Genomic DNA, 26897 nt, shown 5'->3' with positions numbered 1-26897 from the left:
TTCATTTTATATAATGTATGTTTATATATGAAGAGTTTCGTTGCAAAACAAGATAACTCCGTTTTTAACATTTTTGTCAAAACATGTTTATTATTATGTTATCATGTTATTATTTTGTTTTATTGTGCTACTTAGCTGTATTTATTAAGGTATGAAGGTTTAAATCAAAACAAACCAACTGCAGTTGAATTGATATTAATTGCAATGCACAACCAAAAAACGAGATTTCTGAAAAATGCAACAGAACTTTTCATATTTAAAGAACATTTTCTGAAAAGCATTAAACTTTTGTGAAAATCATGAAAAATTCTGACACTGGCTGGCAACTTTTTTTAAAAACCGCTGGCGGCAAAAGAGTTAAAAGACAACATCAGCATTTTTATTGAAAATTGTTTGTGTTCAACTGAATCTGAATGAAAGGAAATCATATACATCTGGTTTGGCATGAGGGCGATTAAATTATAAAAAACATTTTCACACATTGTTTTCTATGAGTATACGCACACTGTCCGCGCCACCCAGCTGTGACTCAGAAAGTTGCTCAAATCCCTATCGCGCCACACAGCACCACTCACATAGTTTAACATTAAATAGCATCATATTTGTCCCAAATCATTAAGGATTAATATTGGCTGCTTACCTATATTTTGCATTTTGAAGTAAACGCTATCTCACGAAGCTTGCGCTATTTAATGTGCACTTCCGGTTTACAATACATCCGAGTTGTCCTAGACGCAACTCGACCCTGAGCTGCGCGGTCGGTGTGCGACCCCCTTAAGTGTGTATTAGTACATGTTAACAATATGCAAAAGGTACGAATCCCAAAGTAAACGATGACGCAAGTTATCATCTCCAACGTAAATCTCTTTTCAAACAACAAACACACGGATTGTAGGCAACAGTTTACTTCCTGGGATTGGTGACGTGGACAAGACTGACATTATCATAATTCCTCATAGCCTGTAAGTTAAGTCCTGTTAGCATTGCATTGTGAGCGAATGTTTCAAATATGGTAAGGAGCATCACATTTCCGGCTGACGTCAGAGGTATTTAGGCCCATCACAACGTACAGATTAGCTGGCCAATCAGGGATACAGGGCTTTTTAAATCGATGAGTTTTGTATAAAATCTATGCTTTTCATGAAGAGAGTAAAATATGGAGCTTCAAAAATGTACGGTATGTGGAAAATAATGGGCCCTATTTTAACAATCTAAGCACATTGTCTAAAGCGCACAGCGCAACGTCTAAATAGGCGTGTCCGAATCCACTTTTGCTAATTTAACGACTGGAAAAATGGTTTGTGCGCCGAGCGCAAGGTCGAAAAGGGTTGGTCCTATTGTAATGGGAGTATTTTGGGCGTAACGTGGAGTAAACCAATGAGAGTCTCAGTTCTCATCCCCTTTAAAAGCCTGTTGCGCTGGGCTATGTCTAATCCCTATTTAGATGACGGACTTTGTAAACTGAAAAACTAAGCGGAGGAAGAAGATCCCCAGTTTAAGATTAATGTTAAATAATTGTGTTGTTTTTCACTTGTATTGAAATTGTTATTTTTTTATTAAAACCTTTAAAACCCGTTTTCTTTTAGTCATGGAAGTAAAAAAGCAGGCTTGTAATTGCTTTAAATGTATGGCTATCCAATATCATCAAAAAATAATTTACAAGTATGTAAGATAAGGTTTGTCCTCAAAAAATACTTTATTTTATAACAAACAGGAAATAAAAAATTTACAAACGGCTCTCCGCACGTTTCAGCACTTTGGACAGCGTTTTTTTTTTAAGCATTACTTACAAATGTTTCTCATCTCACCATATCCGCAGGTACAGAGTCATCATATACAATAAATCCGTGAAAAAACATTTAAAAACAGATGCATTTGTTTAAAGCAAAGCATTTATTTACTTACCAGGCTGCAGGTGAAGCAGCTCTTTGTGCCTTCTAACGTCTCATAATAAGTCCTCATTTATGTCCAAGAGACTCAATAATCATTGCGCCGGGTGTAAGATAGAGCCCAATGTGTTTTTTGAACAATAAACTACGCAAACACATTGTATTATACACTAAATTATGTTGTTTTTAGCGATGAAATAGGTGCATTTTAAGCCCAAAATACAGGATACTAATATGGGCCCTGCATGGACTATAGGAGGAAACCGGGGTACCCAAATTAAAATGCAAACTCCTGACCCAGCCAGGGCTCGAACTGGTGGACCTTCTTGCTGCTGTGAGGCAAAGAAAAACCACCCAAGATAAAGTCTTATTACCGTACACCAATTTGGCTTTTTGATATTTATGCAAAACGTAAGTCTGAGCTTAGTTAAACTTTATCAATCATACTGTAAATGGATTCACGAAAATTACGGAACGCCGTTATTGCCTTAAAAAATAGCATTGCCGTCTCCATGACGACAACACGTTGATGCACCTTTCAGACCGCATCATTTCAATCTCTCATCACTTGTCACATTTTGTGTTTCACCTTCTTTCTTTTTCAATTTCCCCTTCGTGCATTTCCTTTGGGCGCACTGGAATGCAGCAATTCAAATGGAACAATTCCACTCCTCTAGTGTCTCTTTATAGAGATGTACTCGAGGAACGGCTCATTAATTAACACGGTACTCCGTTCAATTTGTTCTGTAAATCAAAATGGAAACAGTACACCATGTCATGCCATTCGAACTCCGACGGACTCGGAAATAAACAGAAGCGTCGAGATCACAATTGGTTTTCCTCTTGGTTGCACACACTTTCATAATGTGCGTGTCTGCTCATGTGGTGCGTGAGTTCATATATTAATGTTTTTTGATTTCAAATTCATTTTTAAGATAAAGCCGCGTGGATTAAGTCCCAAAGCAATTGTCCCACCAGGCCGATTATTTCGAAGGAAATTTGCCAAAAAGGCGTATTCCACTTTCCAATATCTTGCATAAGGCTCAAAATCTGGCCACATGATCTTATCGAGCCACACGCATTGACCAACAGATGTGGATCCTGTTACAGAGGTCTATTAGCAGGTGGGAGGAGGGAAACATTTGGGTGTCATGTTGTAATCCCATATGTGCCTTCTGTTTGACACAATGCAGAGCCTATGCAATGATGGCTATGATGGATTATAATGTGTGACCTCACATCCAGCGTATCCCCCGGAGCACTGGAAGCACATAATCCAATGAAACCATATATACATTAGACCGCATGTATCCGGAGAAGTAGTTGAGAGGCGCTCTTTGCCATTTAATGTATTTGTAATGGATTGGCTTTCACGGGCATTATCTCATCTTTTGAAGAGGTATTCATATCTGTTTCCACAGGCCACGGCCACGCCAAAGGTGTTCAGAACTCTGAGAGTAAGTGAAACGCCTTTCAATCGAAATAGTACAATGGTAAACGTCAGGGATGTAATGGAGCGGAGGCGAACCGCATTGTAAAGAAAATGTTAATGCCATTATCTCAGTCTTCCTTTGTGTTAAAGAAAGTGCCGCTCGGTCAGATGCCGAGGAATGTATTTATTAGAAACGAATGATATTTGCTGCCCTTTACAGAGAGTTTTTTATTTGGAGTAATTATTTGTGCTCAGCGTAGACAGAATTATGAAAAATATACTTTTGTCGGAGAAGTGGCCTGGAGGGTAAAGGCATATGTGTGCTTTAGTTCAAGCGACCCGGGTTTAAAAACAGATGTGACATTTTGTATGCAAGTAACTAGGGTTGTAAATTTAGCTGTCACGTAGTCTGGACTTTCTTGACAAAAGGTTGGCTTACAACAATATGAGTAGCAGAGTTCAAAATATGTTATTATATTAAATCATTTTTTTGTTATTTTTCATTCCTTTATAGTATGTTAGTGTTTGCACCCGTGTTCCCACATCTCCATTCACTTTATCACCAAGTGGGTTTATACTATATATGTAAGAAATAATTGATGACAACGTGCCGTTGAATGATTTAAAAATAATGCACAACCAATGTGGTAATTTCAGTCACTATGCTTATATTTACGACGGTTATCACATTGATAAGACATTGTTCTCTCTCTCTCTCTCTCTATGTATATATATTGCAAAAGGGCCTGATTTACTAAACGGGGCAAATTAGCATGAAAGCGCAATTTAAAAAAGCGCTGATGGGAGTGGTAATATTTGCAGGTTATTTACTAACATTTTTACTAAATAAGCAGAGCTGACCTTGAGTTCAGCACCACGGACATCACAGCGGAAAATATGCGGTGTGTAATCCCAGCAAACGAAGCCGTATAGACAATGAAAATAACTGGAGGAAGAAATTAAGGTTTACAAGACGTTTTGAAACGTCTTGTATTGTGTGACTATTCCTAGTGACTCCTCTTTTATTTACTTCAGCAAATAAAAAATAACATGGCTTGGCAAACAATATTTTGGAATAATATGGAGAGTTTCGTTGCAAAACGAGATAACCACCGGTTTTTTTTTAATTGTTCAGAAATCGCGTTTTTTGGTTGTGCATTCCAATTAATTTCAATGCAACTGCAGTTGGTTTGTTTTGATTTAAAACCTTCATAACTTAAAAAATACAGCTAAGTAGCACCATAAAACAAAATAATAACATGATAACATAATAATACACGTGTTTTGACAAAAATGTTAAAAAATGGATTTATCTCATTTTGCAACGAAACTCTTCATATGTTCCTCTGGCATTCCAGAAACTGTTACGTGTTTTTTTTAGCAACAATTGCAGCCATTTCAAGCGCAAAATGATTTAAAACATGCATTTTTCTGCGTTAAATAATGGCGCAAATACCAGTCACAACACACACACAAACATTACTTAATCGCGTTGTGTGAACATTTCAACAATCTCCTCCCCAACATTTTGCATCTAAAAAGGGAAACTCCTAGAAATGCATATGCAATAACATCAGTCGCAAAAATAACTAAACCACGCCTTTTTAGCGCTAACGTTATTTAACAAAACTATGGTTTGCGCTGGTGCAAACTGTTAGTAAATCTGGTCCTTAGTTCGCAAGCTTTGTTTTTGGGCAAAGTTTTAATGTCCATCCATATTTATTTTTCGCTATTTTTATTAAGATACAAACAGAAAATACAGAAAATATGTACACAAATTTAAAAACAAAACAATTTTCAGAACTAAATTTCTTCTTCAGGCATCAGTAAGTATTTACCTCTTTTTGGCACTAAACACATAATGAGCTTTTTTAAAGAGACTGAAGTCCTGAAGTAATTCGATTAGTAGTGTTGTAGTTCTCGAGACCGGTCTTGGTCTCAAGACCACTTTTTAAAGGTCTTGGTCTCGTCTTGGAATCGACCGCATTTTTACTCGGCCTCGTCTCGGTCGCAGACAAAGAGGACTCTGAATTTTATTTCAAGACCGGTCAAGACCACAGCTGATGCACACTGCAAAAAATTATTAGTATTATTCTTAGTATTTTTCTCTTGTTTTCAGTAAAAATATCTGAAAATTCTTAAATTAAGATGCTTATTCTTGATGAACAAAACGATCCAAGAAAATAAGTCTAGTTTTTAGAGCAAAAATATAAAAGTGATTTTGTGCATAAAACAAGCGAAAAAATCTGCCAATGGGGTAAGCAATTTTTTCTTGAATTTTTCTTTAATTTAGTGTTTAAGAAAAAGGTTCAAGATTTTTTTTCTTACCCAATTGGCAGATTTTTTGCTTGTTTTATTCACAAAAATGTGACAAAACGTGATAATTACCAGGTACACACACACACACACACACACACACACACACACAGACAAGAAGTGCCTAATCATATGCATATTTCACATTTTATCATAATTGTTTTAATGCAGTGACTTGCACTGGTCTTGGTCTTGACTTGGTCTCGGCCTGTCTTGGTCTGGATCTTGACTCTGTCGTCTTGTCTCGGTCTCGGCCTGTCTTGGTCTTGGTCATGACTTGGTCTCGATTTAGGTGGTCTTGACTACAACACTATCGATTAGAATTAGAAATTAGGATTTAATTTCATTTACATTTAAGAGATCCTGCAGTTTTCTGCTATTGCTCAAGGGGGTTACCCTAAATACTTAATAAAGAGACAAAGAAATAATTATATATGATCAGTTAAAATGAATTAATATAGCGCTTTTTACAATGTTGCATTGTTTCAAAGCCATTTTACACAAAGAAAGAGAAAACGCAGAAAATGGGGAAATTGCAATCTACTAAAACTATACACTTGAGACTGTACACTTTCAAAAATAAATTGGTCAAAATGGTCACGAGCGGTCAATAGGGTGGCGCCCTTTCAAAAAGTACACATTTGCACCTAAGCAGTTCATATTATATCTTCATAGGTACACATTGGTAGGAAATGTATACATATCTGTACCTAAATAGTACATATTAAGACCTTATAAAGGGCACTGCCCCAGTGACAGCTTGGGACTGTTTTTTCTGACAGTGTAGGACATTTATGCTGTTAATATGACAGGTAACATATCAACTTAAACCAGACATGGCTTTCCAACTTTCCCTTAAAAGATGAATAGATAAAAAATGAACATACGCACAGATTTTGCCACGAATAAGAACAATTTACAGTAGTACCATGAGATGTAAGTAGGCATTACACACTAAAAAACTGGATTAAAAAAGTGGACAGTTGGATAAGTATAATAAAACTGATACTGTATTATCAGAATTTACAAAACCCTAATCTAATGTCAGCAGTCTTCCAGTAAGACAGTGGCAAGGAACCAAAACTCCATTCTGAGTAATAAAGCTTTTTAGGAGAAGTTTCAGCATAGATATAAAAATATCAAGATTCAATGTAGATTAGTGTGGGATGTGCAAAGTTTCTCTTTGGATAATTAAAATGTAACCCACCCCCAACCCCCCACTTTCATTCAGATTTATCTGCCAGGGGCCGTCGGATGAGGGAAGGACGAGAGCTAATTCGTTGGTTATCTTCCCTCTAATCCCCCACTCGTTGCCTGAAGGCGCTCGAGTTATGCATCCCTCCCCCAAAACCACCCCCCTTTCCAAACACACTCACACGCTCTCCCTCAGACATCCACATTCAGAGTCTGCCTCAACATGTCCAATGGGAGAAGATGAATGTAATAGGGTAGTTTGTAGTCTGTAGTCACTGATGTCCTGGAAGGAGCGCTTTTGCATCGGCTCTGAATGAGCGCTAAAGAGTTTATTACAGTTTGGGGTGAGGTGTGGCGAGACGGCGCGGCGTCTGGGCTTTGTCTCGGGCTGTAAGAAGGGAACGGGATCTTCTAGGAGGAGTCACACTTTCAAACAGGAACTGCCGAGAGTAGATGGACACACTCGGATCATGCTGTAGGGCAGGAGGCGCCTTCCGAGCTTCCCGACAGGTTTGAGAGAGCGGTCTCTCTCTCAGATCTCTGAGCAGTTTGTGGATTACAACTCAAGTTTGGAGACTTCTGAGACTAAAGTTTTAAAGCTTGAAGTAAGCCTGGCTTTGCGTGTTATAGTAAAGTGATTCGAATACCGAGCTTAAATGCTAGGCGTTGTTGGAATATGGGACATTTGGATGTTCGAATGGATTTGCCATGGATTTTCTTTGTCATTGTGATAAGTATGTTTTATTTTTCTCTCTTTTTATGAGCACAGATTGCATTGCTGAATGAAGTGCATATAAATGCAGTGCTTGCAGGGAAAACAAATACTTTTGTTTAATGCACTATTGTTTTTTTCCTCAGGTGTTACTTTTATGGCTTTTACTATGTTTTATTTTGTTTTGCATTAACATTTTTGCATATGTTAGATGCTTTCATCCAGTGTAATTGAATGTACAAACAATGCATCCATTTTTGTTCCTTGAGACCTTAGTGTTGGAGGTGCTACGCAACAAGTCACCTTTGCTTTTAAAAATAAGGATTACTGTCAAAGTGTCTCTTCAGTGCAGGCTGATTATGATCGGCGTATTGAAGTCTCTGAGCAATCGATCGGGCACGTAGTCTTGGGAAGTTAATCTTAGGACCCCAAGAGATAGAGATCGATGATGCCTCATGCGTGTACAATATGTTATCGGACAAATCTCTGTTCTCTACTCAATATCCCACCTCCTTCCAATCAGCCAAACGGCGAGAATGTCTGTTAATGCCGTCCCCCTCTGTCTTCCCGTCGAACTGATATATTTACAAAATGCATGCGTTGTCCAAAATGTGAAATGAGATGATTCAGTGGCATTTAGGACTGTTTGGTTGGAAACCTCCTGCCTTTTTCTGCCATTAATCAACATCTATTGTCGAAGTGATCTGAGCTGCCTGTTTGAAACAGAGAACAAGCAGTCATTTGATTCATATTTCCTTTCCACCGGCAGATACAAAGCTCTTGAGATCTTTTCTGTGCACTTTATTATTTGAAGTTTAATAGTTATTTTCTATCCTTATCATCTTGCACTGCAATAATCGGGGGATTTCCCCACTTAAAGTTATGTGGAGTTAAAAGTCTTCCTAAGTATATGATGTTGAGCAGGAATCTTTACTGGGTTGTTAGCAGGGTGCTTTGTTATATCCGTAAGACATAAGACTGATATCGGCTATTCTCAAAACATGCTTACTGTATTGCTTTTTGTGTCTTTGCAGTTGCTGGTAAAGTTTCCCCTACCAGTTCGGATGCCCTGTTCAGTGTCCCTGTTCCCAGTGCCACCTCCAGCCCACCAGAAATTTACCTCCCTGCCAACTTTAAACTCTCCAACACACAGCTGGCCTTCTTTTTACAAGAGACCAGAGTTCAGGCGTATGGAAGTCCACGCGGTCACCCTCTTCAGCGCTCAGAAAGCTTTGTTGTGTTCCAGACCAAGGAGCTACCTGCTATTAACATCTCCCTTGGACCTTTCACCCAAGACCAGACGGTGTCCAAGGACTTACTGCAGCCGACGAGTCCTTTGGACATTCCTGGACGGCTGACGGTCAATTGGAAAGTCCGGGCCTTTATTGTACAGTCTAGAGTATTCGCCAGCAACCCTTTGGTTCAGGTTCTGTTTTATATCGCAGGGCGAGACTGGGACGACTTCAGGATCCAGGACAAGCTGCCGTGTGTACGGCTGCATGCTTTCAGAGATGTTCGGGAGATCAAGACATCTTGCAGGCTTCAAGGGAATCTGGCACAATGCTTGGCACAACTGGAGCTCCCTTCTACGTGGTTTAATGTTAACGTTGCACCTTTGGGTCGCAGAAAGTCCTCAGGAACGGATGGGCTTGAGTTGAGCGGGGAGACCCTTCAAGTGGAGCTATACTATACCCTTCATGATCCAGACAGCAACGATGAGTGCGGGGAGAGTTACCCTCGTCGAGGAGGTGCGTCCAGAGGGGAAGGCTCATCCCAGCAACCCCTTCTCCGGATTGGCAGCATCAGTCTGTACCAGCCCAGCCAGGAACAACTGGTGGTAGACAAACAGCTTGACAAGAACATCTTCCTTAGGTTGCCGGAGAGGCCGTTAAAGCCAGGAGAGATCCTCAGTATCTTCCTGTACCTAGTCCCAAATTCTACTGTGGAGCAGTTTTCACTCAAGTAAGTGCTTTTATAGTCTTTACGGGGTTGAGATGTGGCTTTATTCCTGTGCTGGTGTTGTTTTTTGTTTCAAATGTCTACGTACATCAAAGAGATGAAAAATGTTGCAAGTTGATACCTGGCTTTCTAGAGACAAGACACAAATCCCGAAAGATGTTGATAAATCTCTTGTGGCAGAGTTTAGGAGATTGAAGGATTCTGCTTTTGAATGAATACATAATGGGTATTAATTGAAATCTGTTCAAATTAAATTTCTCATGAGCATGACCCAGTTCTCGTCGAATTAGAGCCAAGGGGATATGAGGCATGCCTTTTCTCATTTGCCTTATGTGTTTTAATTTGATTTCTCGTTGTCAACAGAATGGGAGAGCTAGGGTTCATGTGTAGTAAAATTATTATTTAAATCCTTGAAATTAGCTTTTTTCTTCCCGGATGACTGAAATAAAAGGGGAGGTAGGATATTAGCTGTTTTTTGAGGCATATCGGTCTAATTGTAATGGAAACTCACAGATTTTAATTTGGAAATTCACCATGAAACAATTAGGCTTCGATAACTCATTAACCGGAATGGGAGCATGCAGGGCGCTGTAACCTACCAAAGATACTTCAGTATTTGTTATCTCATATATTGAGATGTTTGAAGTCTGCGCATGCTGTGAATGTGTGAAGTTTGACCGTATTATTGTTAAATCTAGATTGCGTTTACACTGAAAAACAAGTATAAAAAAGTTGTATAAAAAGTAGTATAAAAAGTTGGCTTATATTGTTTTGATTAGGGATGCATAATGATTAATTGCGATTAATCTATAGCAGAATAAAAGTTTTTGTTTACATAATATGTATGTGTGGAAACTGTGTATAATAACTTTGTATAGATAATGCACACACATGCATGTATATATTTAAGAAATGTCTACATGTCTATATACATTTGTATATTTATGTATAATTTATATATAAATATAAATACTTAATAAATAAATAAATAAATAAATAAATAAATAAATATATATATATATATATATATATATATATATATATATATATATATATATATATATATATATATATATATATATATATATATATATATATATATATATATATATATATATATATATATATATATATATATATATATATTATACATGCATGCGTGCATATACACAGTTCACACACACATATATGATGTAAACAAAAACTTTTATTCTGCTATGGATTAATCATGATTAATCGTTATGCAGCCTTATTTTGATTATATTTTTTTCTTTATTTTACATTTATTTTCACTTTTTATTTTTAGAATCCCCTCTTTTAATGGCATATTAAAGGGATATTTAAAAATGATGTCATTATTTACTCACCCTCATGTTGTTTGATCCTCCAATGTCTTTTTTCACAACCCAAAGTCAGGTATAGGATGCTTAATTTTAAGTCATGTATATCTAAAAAAACAGCGATATCCACAACAAGAAAGTAGAGGAGTAAATGTCTTATGATGTCTTAAAATATATGAAGTCGAGTGGAGTTATTTATTTAACACTTTTAGATCATTTTGAAGCCTGGAGGGTCTTCTTGTTACCGAGGTGGTCACCATCCACTCCCATAGTAACCAGAAAACACCAACAATCTCTTTAATATCATATGTCATACCATCTTCACAAAGAGCCTGCTCGAATTACAGAAAGAGCAGATGTGGTATTTCCTCAGTGATGTCATCAGATACATTGTTGCCGTTCACTATATAATCATGAAACATTTTTTAAGAATTAATCCTTTTTAATGAGAAGTAGTTTTCATATTAGAGCATTTCTGGGTGAGACCATCAGTTCAATTTATATTGTGCAGTTTTCAATTTTCATCAGATTTGGTATTTTCTTGGCCAACTCAATATCAATACAAAAGTTCATTGTGATATAAAACTCCACAGTAAATCTCTCTGATTTCATAATATTATGCACTCGTATCTGAGATTTTTTTGTCCAGTACGGTGGCATTAATTCTCCAAGGGAAAGCTGAAGAGCAATAAAGGCTTGGGCGATGAAAGGGGAGATGAAAAAGAAAGTCTCCAGTTGAGACCCCTGAGCCAGTCAACTCAACAGGAGGTGAATTAAACTGTGCTGGGAGCCGAAAGTTGAGAGATGCCAACAGAAAAGGCTATTAAAGATGTAAAAAGAAAGTCTTTAAATATGAATTAAGCTCATACGAAGTTTCCCCTCACTTCACGTTCCTTTCAATACCATCAGATATTTTTTAATCTGTTTTTTTTAGAGTTCATAAAATAAAGTGATTAATAATTTGCTTTTTTGAATCAACAGTCTTAGTCAAACATTATAGGCATTATAGACTGTTGTTAAATCTTTTGAGACAAGTATCTTATTGACATTTTAACATCTTTTAAATAAAAAATTGGCAACATTAGAATGTTTTCTTTAGGTCAAACATCGTGAAAAAATGTCAGTGGCACCATTTAGTCATTCTTTTGCCCAGTAGGTAACAAAACCTGTATATTTAAATTGTGCTATATAAGTTTCAAGAGAACTGTTGTATTAAACAACAAAAGTTTGCTATAAAAATATTGTTTTATTGTTGCTCTCATTAAACTAGAACTAAAAGGTTATAAAGGTTATACTATAAACCCGTATAAGTTAAATTTATTTTTTAACTTTAACTCTTTCCCCTGCCATTGACGATTTATCTCGTCAATTAGGAGAAAATATAAAAAAGTGTTCCTGATGAGTTTTTATGTTAATCTGTTATACCGTTATTATCCACTAGATGATCCTTACCCAATTTATAAAAAAACTGAAGCAAAAAAATTATTTACTCAATTTTGTGTATGTTTTGATAATTGTTCTGAATCTGATCTCTAACCAAATTTCTTCACAAAAATGCAATTATTTTAGCTTGTTGCCTAAAAATATATTTTTTAAGAAAAAATACCCATATTTAATAGTTTATTTTCCCCCATTTTGTTTGTTTGTTTGAAAGCCGATGGTCTGTTCTTTCATTTGATATATTTGTATGTTTAGAAGAAAATTTTCTGGAAGGCATTTTGTGAAACTTTTGTGAAAATCACAAAAAAATGGCTGGCGGGGAATGGGTTAAATTGAGAAAATAAATTGTCTAAAAAAATTGAGAAATGTCGATTGTAACATAAGTGAATCTAACTTAAGATTTCCAACATTTCTTTGAATTGCAATGCACTGAAAGTTTATTTTACTTGAAATAGTTCATAATATTAATTGCTTTTGCGCAACTTCTTCACTCAGCTTCTTAGGTTAGCCGAGTTGTTAACCTGAATTGTTGTTTTTCTTTCCCTTACAAAAATTTACCATGTTTTTTTAGTAAGCATATTTTTGGTGTATTGATTACCATAGTTTAAGCATGGTTTTTGTAGCACAGCCAATAGAAAGCATATTTACACTATCCGAATCATTTCTTATCCTCATTTCACGTAATGTAGGGGGCGGGACGCTTTAGCACCTAGAGAGAGTTCGATTGGACAGGAAATTTGACTAGAACCTGAGATTTATGGTAACGTCTAGATTCTAGACTTTATTTAGCACGCGTGGCAGCGTTTTAGGCCATACCAGTTTATATATGTGACCCTGGACCACAAAACCAGTCGTAAGTCGCATGGGTATATTTGGAGAAAAAACAAAAAATACATTGCAAGGGTCAAAATTATCGATTTTTCTTTCGATTGATTTCATGAGGACTTTAATATTATAACAGGAATTCGTGACTGACTCTGCCAGTCACTGAATGAATTGATTCTCTACATAAATATTCATGAAAGCAGATTTTTTTCACTGATCACCTGAACGTTGGCTTCAAAATAATTATTTACAATAAAACAATAGCCTCTTTCACACAGTAATTCTGGTAAATTACCATGAATTTACTAGAATGAATTTACCAGTAAATACAAAAATGTGCTGTTCACACACGCAGTGCCATTCCGTCTTTTTCCAGTAAGACATCATTCACACATCAGTATCATAATACCGCTATACTCGGAGAGAAAGCGGAAGTTACCTGTTTTGCGCAGCCGGCGAGCTCAGTGTTGTATTTGTAAGCAATGGAAGGTTATCAACTCTCCGTGTTTAGTTGTTTTCACATATGTGGCAAACGCTGACGGTCGCAAAGTTGCTCGTGACCAAACAACATTGCGTCAGGCGACGCCAAACCTGAGTTTGCACATTCGGCTTCACAGAGAATGTACTAAGGACGTAGACAATTCAGCAAATAGATGGTAAGCTGTTTTAAACAACTTCGGTGAAGAAATGTGGATGTTAACTGCTCGACTTTTAAGCAGTATGTTTGTAGAAACGTCCGCAACAGTGCGGGGGTTAACGCGTCACCTGTATTAAAACATTATGATTGGCCCAAGCTGACTAATGTCTACAATCTCTAATACTAAGAGATTAAACCCCACATGACCCATCAGTTTTTATTCTTTGACCAAGCAATGTATTCAGATTGTATTTTTGTGTTACTTATATAAGCAACCAAAATATTTCATAGACTATTGAGGAAGTGAACCAAACCATTTTATTGTATTGACAATGGCTGTTTTGATTTGGGCCAGTAAGCAACTACCAAGCGATCACCCTAGCAACCATATCGAACAACTGCATAGCAACATGCCACAAACCACTTTTCTTTAAAAAAATGTGATCAATATTTGCATTGCATATTTGTTATGAGTTATAATGAGCCATGTTTGTGAATCAAATGGCATATAGCACATGCAGATGTGGGCAGCAAACATTGAAGTAATAATAAATGGAGAAATAATGTGCTGCTGCTTTGTTTATCATCATAATGCTTACTGCATGGTTCAGATTCAAATAACCTTTAAATACAAACACATAAATACAAACATACACATAGACATGTGCACAGATCTACAAACCCGACTATTTTGTTTCCATGGCAGTTTATTCCTGGCAGTATGCAGTGGATAAGACAATGCTTTTTGCATATACTGTATGTTAATGTTATTTCCACCCCCGAGAAGCTCGAGAAGAGTTGCCGTCTGTTCTCCGAGTACATCAGAAATGATAGAGATGCTAACATTTGTGTATCAAGGTGACTGTGACCGTATGCTAAGTTAAAACTCACATTCATATCTGCCAAGATAGGAACGCAGTAAGTTTTAAGGTACATGCGCGTGTTATTAAAGAGACCGAATACTGCAAGATAAAGAACATTACACATGTCCATTTTTTGAAACAAAGGGTGAAGGTTATGAAATCACATACATTTCAATTACCCCAAAGGAGGTTCAATCCTCCCAGCACCTCTAATACAGCGTCTGAGGGTCGTGCGCCGTCGACCCGTGTCCAATGGCACATTGTGTGTGCAGCGAGCCCTGTGCACCCTACGCTCCTTATAGGCTGTGTCAGGACTGCGACTGCATCTGATTGGATGACTCATTGGAGTGTCACCTCAACGCTGCACTGCTCTGCTTGTCAAGCACATCTGACCGCGTCACGCCGGCTCTCATCAAAAACACGATGTGCCCACAATGTCCCGTTTCAAGCTACTTTGACATTGCCAACTGCTGACTGTCCACATGCCTTCAAGACTTTAGAGGCTTTTTACCTATGACATAAGTTTCATTTATTAATCTTACCAACTGTATTAGTGTTTATTATTTGTGTTTTATGACAAAAACGTTTAGCAACAGCCAAGGCTACAAGGTATGCATTATAGTATAGGCTACTATAGTACAATAATGTGGCTAACTTTCAAGTGTCTATGTAGCTCAATTGATAGAGCTTAGCAAAAAGGTTATAGGTTCGACTCTTGAAGAACACTTAGTTATATCAAAGTCCCATCTCAAAGTAATTTTTTTTCAAATTTGGATGATATAAATGACATCATACGCATTGTAGATAAGACAGTTCTGGCTAGTAGCATTCTGAAATAAAAAAACATCCATGCTTATTAATCTTGATGCAAATCAATTCCAATCACATTCATACATTTTAAAGGATTCACCCATTCCACAGAATTCACACAACAGTGTCTGGCAAGCTTATTGTCCTCTATTTATAATGCTAATATCACCTATACCCCCTCACCCCACATTCCAGAACATTATCACCTGGCCCTCATGCAGCAGATATATATTTGAGCAAACAAAGACCAGACAAGAAAACAGGACCAGCAAAAATATATTTTATAAACAATAAGATACAGAAAGTTACAAATATTGCCACATAAATACTTTCAAATTCTCGAATAAATAATTTATTTCCTATAAACGTATTTAATACTCTTAAAACTTTGATTAAAACTCAAAATAGACATTTAACATCAATATTATATTTTGTTGCCACAAAATTTAAAAAGTAAATTTTTAACAGTTTAGAAGTACAACAAATTCATGTAATGTGCAAAGTGCACAGGTAAGTTTTGCTAACCTTCAGACCCAACGTTGTAAAATTACAACATTGACATAACAAGCTCAAAATCTTATATAATCAAAACATTCAGCTGTATCTTAAAATCTGCATGATCTAGACACATAACTAATCACAGAATTTTTTTTTAGCCATTTTACTTACGTGATTGTTGATTACAGGGTTAGTAGAGGACAGGGAGGAGAGAGGGGTATGGGATCGGCAAATGACCACGAGCCAGGAATCGAACTCGGGTCGCCGAAGTGCATGTCGGGGCGCTGCCCACTACACCATCAGCTCTGGCATAAACATAAACTTTAATCAAAATTTGAAAGTGTACTTCCGCCCTCTTGTGGCAGTCCTTCTTTGATGACATCAGCTAGACGGCTTGGGCTGGGCATCCATTAACTCCGCCCCCTCACACTGTCAGTCTGCTCCCAGTTCCATTTGTTAATGAAACGACTACTTTTTTATATCCAATCAATTCACACTGGAAAACACAAGCCACGCCCATTATTTTCCTCCTGTGACATCCCGTTTATCTCTAAAATATGTCACAAAATGGAAATAAAGTCGATAGTGACTTACTGTTCACAGGGACTTTGACTGTTTTGTAAAGTGAAATTGTTAAAGTAAATTGTTAAATATTGTTACCCTGCACCAAGTGGCCATATATCCCAGATAAACAAGTCTGATTGATGTCCGATATGAAAATTGGTCATAAATGTAAGACATTTGATTGAACTTTATACCCAAATAATATTTTACAGTGCCTGTAAATGGAAGTAACACATAAAAAAGAATGAAGATTTTTCCCTGAATTTATATTCTTAGTTGATTTTGTGAAACCAAAGGTATTTCACTTTTTTAAAGGTGACTGCAACATTTAAGAACTGCTAATCGACTGTTTGAAATGTGGTTTGACATTTATTAAACCCAAACGAGAAAGGTCCCCAGTTCTCCCCTGTGCCTCTTATCCTTCAGATTATAAATTAAAGCAATAAAACTGAGAGATTTCAGTCAAGCACAGTCAACTCCTCCTCTCATTTTACATACTTGAGTAAATGCTGAGTAAAATATTCTGCCTCTTACATCCCACCCAGTTTATACAAGGTCAGGCACATGTGTACTTAACCATTCATTTTTACCATACCAAGGTCTTTCTGATTTATACATTGAATAAAGTAACTCTTGAGGGTGAACTTAAGGGTTTGTTCAGTTGCATGAAATTGTTTTGAGGCTAATATTGGGTATTTAATGATATAGGGTTGTAAACTTAACATGCTGTTACACTTGTAAAATAAAATAAAACTTTACTTTAAAATGTATGAAAATTTGGTAGCCCTCCACATCAGTGATGCGACCGACGTTTTAATCTAACCTGCCTGCAACTTTGACTCGCTTCCTGACCCACATTTTTTTATTTAAGTAGTATTTGTTTAAAATAGTTAATTAGCATCTTTATTTCAAACGACCCGACCGACCGTGACCCGAATATCATTAAAAATATTTTTGGATGACCCGTAACCGTGGGTGACCGCAGGCACCCAATCATTTTGGATCAACTCGTGCATCGCTGCTGCACATGCAGTTTTAACAAAGAATTTACTACCATGTAAACAATTAAAATTTTTGCAGTGAGCGCCGCCCTAGCTGCTGGTGCAAGAAATGCACCAAACCACATTAACTGATAGCAGTTTTTGCTTTCATCAACAGAACACACATTTTTAAATGCTTTAGCTTTAACTTTAACTAGATACAGTCCTGAAAGCTGTTTGAAGTGTGTGCATGTGCTACAATATATATAACATAGTGCAGATAAAATGTGCAAACATCTTGTTTGCAAACAGCCCCAAAATGTACTTTTGACAACACTGTGCATTTTAGCTGTCTTAAAGTCCTCATGAAATCGAAATTGACCATTTTTATATTTTATGTAATATTGTTGTATTTTTATAAATGATTTATCTGTGTGCTTTATTTAATTTTTTAATACATGTGCCCTCATAATTTTTAATCGAAAGCGTTAACCTCCAACCCCCCTCAGACTGACTTCTCTTCCTGTCTCGAGTTATAGCGTGAGGGCGGAGCTATTGGGAACTTGCCGCAGTTGGTCATTCTGGTGTTTTGTTCCAACTTCCAACAATTCAGCCAGGAACCGATAGATAAAATCAAGTCCCACCCTATATTTTGTTTCATGGCAGAAGCGGTTTCACTTGGCTATACATCATGTTTCATGCCAACTTAAAAGTTTTACTATAATGAAAATTGGCTACAGTCATATTTAAAATCTTGACTTGTGCTGAGTTGCTGAAACTTATAAAGCATTTAAAATTGCTTAACTTACATATGTTGTCATGGCTTATTGATAACATCATTTTTCACAGTGAACTCTGCAGATTGTAAACTCAGCGAATGGCTTGTACTGTAATGTTATGGTGAAAAATTCGAAGCCCCGTTTGATTATTTGATTATTTATCTGCAACCATAATGTTTCATTAATTTTTAAGCTAGCATTGATATGCGTCTTTCATCACATTAAAATATCAGCATGTCGTATCATTAATTGCATTTAAAAATAGATGGAAAGCCTATATTTTTTTGTTTGTCATTCTAATATGGTTTGTAGAGAAATAAATCGAGAGCTTTGCTCAAATTTAACTTTGTATAAAAACAACACCATTGCTGTCACCTGAGGATGCCACTTAATTTTATATTTGCAACAGCAGTATTGGCAAAACACTGCAGTTTAGTTGCCAAGTTCTTTTGCTCATAAAACACAGCCGTCTGTGCCGCCAAGGATTATATCATTACAGCAAATTGGTCATGCAGCACCATTCTGTCAAAGTCAATTGAAGTCTTATTGTGCCACGTTTACGACATTTTCTTTCCTGCTTGGTTAAGCCTTACCAAGATTTAAGATAAATACCATTCACAACACTAACCGACATATGTTTCGCACAAACACATTTTTTTATTGACCTCACAGCTTTATCTTGCAAATACATTGGCATTCCCGATATAAGAGATCTGATTAATTTTATCACATGAAGCTGTTTTTGTAAAATATGTAAAAACTATAACTATAACTATATATATATTTGATGGTGCTAGTAATGAAGAAACTACACATCACCTTTAAATGCAAATTGGTTTAGCTTCCATTAAACTGATTGGTGGGGTGAAGCATATTATACAGTAGTAATAAAGAAATCCTTTACTTCTGTTGTAAATCTCTGTGTTACATAGCCCAGTTTTCAAGCTTGTTATTCTAACCACGCACCTTTCTTATGTGTCAATCAAGAAAGTATTGAAAGTAATAATATTACACTAATTCAATAGCTCAATTTCTTTTATTTTCAAAGCAATTCAGTTAAAACATCACAGTAACTTCAGTATTTAACATGGTATGCATAAATGCATGAGGGGTACTTTTTACACAAATTAAATAGCATAAAAAGAGATGGCCAGGGCTTGCAAAGTTGTTTCTCCAGTGAGTATTTATTATTATATATGTATTTTTTTTTTACAAAGGAGTCAATGGAAAGTCTATGGACACGTATCTTAAAGTCTTGATTACAAAAAAATTATTCCACCATTATTTTTCAGAAAAATTATTCAGTTTATTTAATAAACAATGGCTGTTTTGTCAGCATGTCAGATGTAATTTGTACAGACTATATGGCGTAAATTGTCACATCATAATCTGCCCTTAAACTGCTATTATAGATGTTTTAGCAAAAACAACTCATTAAACTATACAATATAAACATAGAAAATCATTGTTTTGCTCTACAAATACTGTAATAAATTGTAAAAGTTAACAGCAATTGAAATGTGTCACAGCACTATAAAACTTCAAGATTTTGGTTAAAATAAAATGCACAATAAAAAAGTGAACGTTGGGTCTACTTAAACAAGTTACTTCAATTGGTAACACTTTTTTACTTAAAGTAAAACTAATTACGTGAAAAAAGATTAAAATTACTTTTTCAACTTTAAAATTTTTTTTAATTAACTCATTCCCCACCAGCATTTTTGTAGTGCTGGGCTACTAGATTAATTGCATACAAAATAAAAGTGAGTTTTTGCATAAAATATGTGTGTTTACTGTGTGTAATTATTATGTATATTTTAACATACATGTACATGTGCATTTGAATTTTATTAATTTATATATCCATTTTTTATTTATATACTATATAGAATATATAAAAGTCTATACACATGTAAATGTTTCTTAAATACATACATAAATATGTGTATTTATATATTCATAATCATTACACACAGCACACACTTATATATTATGCAAAAACTCATTTTTATTTTGTATGCGATTAATTTAGATTAATCTTTACCCAGCACTATTTTTTTGTGATTTTCATAAAAGTTTCACAAAATGCCTTTCCTTCTTTTATAAATATATAAACATGCAAATATATCAAATTGGTATGAAAAATATGGAGTAAGTAGTTACTTAGAGAAAAGGCATCAAGATGTCCAAATAGATAATTGTCACAAATTAGCATCTCAAATGTTGCAGGTGACATATGGGGTTCCCCAAAGCTCTGTGCTGGGCCCATTGCTTTTTCTGTTATACATTAATGATATATGTGAGGTTTCCAAAGTATTAAAACTAATATTATTTGCGGATGATACAAACTTATTTTGTTCTGGTGATAATCTGAAACAACTTTTGGATACAATGGAAAAAGAAATGGCATTGCTAAAAAATTGGTTTGATTCGAATAAACTAACATTAAATATAAGCAAAACAAAATTTATTGTATTTGGTAATCATTTATTGAATGCAATAAGTAAATTAATGATTAATGAAGTTGAAATAGAAAGGGTGTCAACAATTAAATTTCTTGGGGTGATTATAGACAATAACCTAAATTAGAAGCCCATATATCTTATATTTAGATTTCAAAGTCAATTGCAATATTATATAAAGTTAAAGATTTTTACCTTGTATTGTTCCCTGGTGCTTCCATACATTAGTTATTGTGCGGAAGTATAGGGAAATACATATAGAACAAACATTTTCACTTTTGACACTGTACCTTTATTATATTGTTAATTTTGTCTGTGCGAAATAGTCTGTTTCTTTCAGATGAAAGAGAGCCATTTGCCTTTAAAAAATTACTTGCTTTCCTATAAAGTGGTCTGCTTTTGACTTAAACATACTAGATCTTTTTTTCTGGATCAATCAAGAAACTCATCTATAATGCAACCATAGCAGTTTCAATAGCTTTGAAACTACATTGCTTTAAATTTTAGTATTAGTATTTCAAATTTAAATTAGAAAATGTAAAATGTTTTACGAAATAATCTGCCTAACATGTGTTGGACAAAGCATACAGGTTAAACACGAGGATGAGTCCACTTTTTATTTTTATTATTCCTTTATGCTTTTAAACTTTCTAATAAAACATTTTTTGTCATGTCTGTTAGAAATCAATGGAGGGAAAAATAGAAAACGAATGCATCAGCGAAACTGTCTGAGAAAAGCAAACATCTAAATAAGTGGTTTACCAAAGATGGTTATTCCATAATATCCACATTTTGAGATCTGTCTATCATGGTGAAGTGAAGTCTCCTTGGCGTCCAGCTGGGATGGGAGATTTTTGTCTCCTCGCACTCGTGGGACTTTGCTCAACATCTGCTATTACCACAGTAAGAGGGATTTTGAGTACAATAGGCAGTTTCAGACCATATTTTGCTCCTGCGTTTTCTATCGACTGTTTTTTGGTTCCCTCAAGCTATTTCATTTTCATGTTTTTGATGTTGCGTTTTTGTACAGATCGATAAAACCCAAAAGAACCCTTTGGACTGCCCCTCCAAGCTTTCGCGTCGTAAGCTGCCGCCCGTGCTTTACCAGCCTTTACAACAATTGTTTTTCTTTCAGACACATTTTTGGATGCTGGTATAAAATACTTCCACTTATTCCTGTCATCTTTTCAAAGCACTGGCATTTAACTGTCATGCAAATGACACGCAATTGTAGAAATGATTCATCCTTCGTTCCATAGCCCTGTTTTGTTGATGAAAACAGTAGCATTATACGCTGTGGTCAAATAGCAGGTAGTTGATGCCCAAATTGATTTCGGGGTGCTCGTGCCACGCTGATCGGTGCAAAGAAGGATTACCAATTGGCTGAGACTTCAAATCATTACACGCACTGGCAAATAGATCCCACAAATAATTATCTCAAACAAATACGAGTCATTTTGATACTTTGGTGTTTACTCAGAACATCAGGGTCAGTATGCATCTGTCTGTGTGTGTGTGCAGATAAAAAGCAGATGCTAATGGGGTGGATTCATGCTGAAGTGACATTATGAATGCATTTTTTGTCCTAATGGTGTGTGCACACCAAAAGATAATTTAATTATTTGCGGATAATTATATCTAAACGTGATACGAAGATGAAAATAGATACGATTTGAGGCTGCGCCAATGACATGAATTGGGCAATGCCTCAAATTTATATATATATATAGAGAGAGAGATCTCCTATTACATCCTCATTTTTACAACATATGTTACTGTATAGCTAAGTGGTACAGCATTGCGTTAGCAGCACAAAAGGTCATGGGTTCGAACACATTGATAAAATTCAAACCTTGTAATGCACTGTAAGTTGCTTCGGATAAAAGCCTCTGCCAAATGCATAAATGTAAATATATGTAAATGTTGAAGTTGCAGGTGTCGTCAATGCTCTTTGCAAAACAGATGAATGACATTGAGCCAAGATGGCTGGATTTTCATACATGCCTCTGAACCTCTTTATTAGGCCATTATCAAAGACTGAAAGGTCACGGCGTATTTGTATTCTGCTCTGGGACGCAATGAAAGGGCATGTTTATTAGTAAGCCTGCGGTAGGTGTTCGCTTATGTTAAGAAAAGAGCACTCGGGTTTGTTGCCTGTGATTATCATGCTATAACGCTACGCCAAGTTATCCAGACGGTAATTATAACACCGCAGGATATTTTTTGTCTGTGCCTGCATTCATTATGACTCATTCAATGCCCACATAAAATCTGAGCCCAGGGAACTCAGAAGACATCCGCAAAATTTTACACTTCCTTCCTTGCTTTTGTCTTTAGCCCTATTCTGACGGGATTAGTTTTACGGGGGTAGATGGCGTAATGTTATTTTACCACATGACGTCTGTAATATTGATGGACAATTCGCACGGGATAAGAAAACGCGTCAACTCCCTCGTCGCCATGTGCGCATTACCTTGCTTCCTGAAATCACATGTGCAAACACGCAACACGATGCAAAACTCGAAAACACGTGTTTAATTTTGGTTTGGGGAGAATGTCAGTTTCAGAAACAGTTCCATGTCTCTGAGAAGTGATTTTGATTTTTTTTTTTTAAGTCTGTGTCGTGGTATAGAGGAACTGACTTGCCACTGACTTGTTCCTCTGCCTAGAACGCAAGTAAATGCTTCTTTAAGTGTTTCAATATTTAAAAAATGCACAAAATTAAAGGAAATGACGAAATGTACGTGTATATTTACAGCTGGTCTATTCACACTGGATTAGTATTACCTGAGGTAATTTCTCTGGACCTTTTTACAGAAGGTAAAAGTCGCTGTAATCTATACTGACATTGTCCGTAATGATTACTGATCTAGGGCATTTGGACGGGATTAAAATCACTGAGAAGCTCTGATAAAAATGTATTTACCCAACCTCCTTATGTAAAACTAATCACGTCCCAATAGTACTTCAGTCCTGTCCGAATATCGGTAATCATAACGGACAATGTCAGGAAAGACAGATAGAGTGTATATATGTATTAGGAACACCGTACTAATACTGTGTTTAACCCCCTTTCACCTTCAGAACTGCCTTTATTCTACATTAATTCAACAAGGTGCTGAAAACATTCTTTAGAAATGTTAGCTCATATTGATAGGATAGCATTTGCAGTTGGGGAAGATTTGTGGGATGCACATCCAGAGCACGAAGCTCCCGTTCCACCACATCCCAAAGATGCTCTATTGGGTTGAGATCTGGTGACTGTGGGGGCCATTTTAGTACAGTGAACTCATTGTCATGTTCAAGAAACCAATTTGAAATTATTCAAGCTTTGTGAAATGGTGCATTATTCTGCTGGAAGTAGCCATCAGAGGATGATGGTCATGAAGGGATGGACATGGTCAGAAACAATGCTCAGGTAGGCAGTGGCATTTAAACGATGCCCAGTTGGCACTAAGGGGCCTAAAGTGTGCCAAGAAAACATCCCCCACCATTACACCACCACCACCAGCCTGCACAGTGGTAACAAGGCATGATGGATCCATGTTCTTATTCTGTTTACGCTAAAGTCTGACTCTACTATCTGAATATCGAGACTCATAAGACCATGCAACATTTTTCCAGTCTTCAACTGTCCAATTTTGGTGAGCTCGTGCAAATTGTAGCCTCTTTTTCCTATTTGTAGTGGAGATGAGTGGTACCCGGTGGGGTCTTTTGCTGTTGTAGTCCATCCGCCTCAAGGTTGTGCGTTTTGTTGCTTCACAAATGCTTTGCTGCATACCTCAGTTGTAACGAGTGGTTATTTCAGTCAAAGTTGCTCTTCTATCAGCTTGAATCAGTCGGCCCATTCTCCTCTGACCTCTAGCATCAACAAAGCATTTTCGCCCACATGACTGCGGCATACTGGATGTTTTTCCCTTTTCACACCATTCTTTGTAAACCCTAGAAATGGTCGTGCGTGAAAATCCCAGTAACTGAGCAGATTGTGAAATACTTAAAACGGCCCGTCTGGAACCAACAACCATGCCACGCTCAAAATTGTTTAAATCACCTTTCTTTCCCTGACATTCAGTTTGGAGTTCAGGATATTATCTTGACCAAGACCACACCCCTAAATGCATTGAAGCAACTGTCATGTGATTGGTTGATTAGATAATTGCATTAATGAGAAATTGAACAGGTGTTCCTAATAATCCTTTAGGCGAGTGTATATAGACAATTTATGTATATGTATGTGTGTTATACAGCTATATAATTTAGCTCTCTGGCTTTCTTTCAATGTCTCTCTTTTCCATCTCTTTACTCACTTCATGTTGGATTTTTACTATAGTCATTTCACTTATTTTAGCTCTTTGCATCCATTTCTAATTTTCTTTCTTCCACTCCATCTCCTCCTCTGCCTTCCATAACACCATTTGTACCTTTTTCTTATCTTATCTGCACCTTCCACTCCCAAAGTATCTGACTCTGCTTTTCCTGTTCTTTTTGATTGAAAAAACTCTGGATGTTAGCCTTTTTGATTTCAAAGTATCCTGGAAAATGCAACAAGCATAAAGTTTCTCTAAACAAAGAGTCGTTTGTTCGGACGTTGTTCGTAATAGAAAAATTTGTTTTCTTTTTGGGGAAACACGAAAATAAATTTTATTCATTTTATCTTGAGGTAGAAGTTGCCTCAGTAGATCCCCCCATGCAGACAGTAGTCATATGTTATGTCACATGTAATTTCAGGGAGCAACGTATAAGCGTAATCGCCACTTCTAATAGTTTTACTGAGATTTCTAATCCTGCAAGAATTGGCCATTAATATAACATCCTGTTGTAAAGTTGCTCCATCTACCCCTGTAAAACTAATCCCAGTAGGGCTTTGGTTGATATATTTTGGCTAATTTGGTTATTAAATTATAGTTGCATACAGCAATATACTATTTAAGTATATCTGAGTAGAAGGGCCATTCACATTATAACTATAAAAAATATAGTTCACACCACAACTATAACGATAAAGATACAATGAACGATATCGTTGGGATTATTTTCTGAGCTTTTTTTCCCACCTGATAAATGATAAAACATTGAAAGTGCACCACACTTGAAATGACAGTGGAGAAGCTCATTGCTGAAGTTAATAATATAAGATTACCACAGGTATCCAGCGCTCATGCAGTTGCTGTGAAAGTGACTACGTAATTATTTTTTCCTACCACATTGACTACGCCAAAATGTAAGATACTACTAAATTCACTGTTTAGAGTTACGCAAAACGCAGCGTGTTGAGGATATCTGTTGGTTACCCGCTGTGTAAATGCAACAAAAACAGCATATTTACATATTCAGTGACATGTAAACAATTGCAAAAGAATAAATGCAATATTAGTCAATTCCATTAAAAGCAAGTTATTTGTGCAAAGTTATCGTTATCATCTGGTGATGTGGACACTAATGTAGTTACCGTTATAGTTATCATATTAATGTGAACAGACCTTTAGTCTGAGTAGATGTCATTTCTAAATGTAAATTATGTCATTTTTATGTAAATTCTTAAATTAAGATGCTTTTTCTTGATCAGCAAAACGACCCAAGAAATAAAAGTCTAGTTTTTATACCAAAAATATAAAATTTAAGGTTGTTTTGCATAAAACAAGCAAAAAAATCTGCCCAATGGGGTAAGCAAAAAAATCTTGAACATTTTCTTAAACACTAAATTCAAGAAAAATGTGCTTGTTTTATGTACAAAATCACTTAAATTTGACATTTTTTTGTATAAAAACTAGACTTATTTTCTTAGGTCGTTTTGCTCATCAAGAAAATGTATCTTAATTTAAGAATTTTTTGATATTTTTATTGAAAACAAAACAAAAATACTGAGAATTTTTTTCTTGAAAATCATTTTTTGCAGTGTACCGTCTTAAAGGGTTAATATGGTGTTGCTAAAAGAACATTATTTTGTGTATTTGATGTATTGCATCGTGTTTATGCAGTTTATGGTTCACAAAACACATTATTTTCCACATACCCTACATTATTGTTGCTCCTCTATGTCCCGCCTTTCTATACCATATTTGGAATATCAGCTCCCAAAGCAATTTCTGTTCCCTTCAGACCCCAGTCCATTTTTAAGGGCGTCCCAAAGCATAGAGCGAGCGAAATTATGAAAATGTGTTTAAAGTCCACATCGAAACTTTACGCAAATAAACTAA

General features: G+C 36.1%; 1 protein-coding gene across 2 annotated transcripts in view; it reads left to right on the top strand.

Moving 5' to 3' along the window:
- tmem132e (transmembrane protein 132E) overlaps positions 1–26897 on the top strand; it is a 450599-nt gene that overhangs the window by 322041 nt on the left and 101661 nt on the right. Inside the window, exons 1-2 of one of the 2 annotated variants that reach the window (XM_055200523.2) lie at positions 7016–7565; positions 8578–9505. In XM_055200523.2, coding sequence (XP_055056498.2) covers positions 7508–7565; positions 8578–9505 — 986 coding nt within the window. In that variant the 5' untranslated portion in view covers positions 7016–7507. Of the gene's footprint in view, positions 1–7015; positions 7566–8577; positions 9506–26897 lie in introns of those variants that run through there. The other variant, XM_055200522.2, reaches the window with a different exon arrangement.

Source organism: Misgurnus anguillicaudatus, chromosome 22, assembly GCF_027580225.2.
Source record: "Misgurnus anguillicaudatus chromosome 22, ASM2758022v2, whole genome shotgun sequence".
Taxonomy (NCBI): domain Eukaryota; kingdom Metazoa; phylum Chordata; class Actinopteri; order Cypriniformes; family Cobitidae; genus Misgurnus; species Misgurnus anguillicaudatus.
The sequence above is the reverse complement of the archived record's forward strand: the minus strand, read 5'-3'. Positions and strand labels throughout refer to the sequence as shown.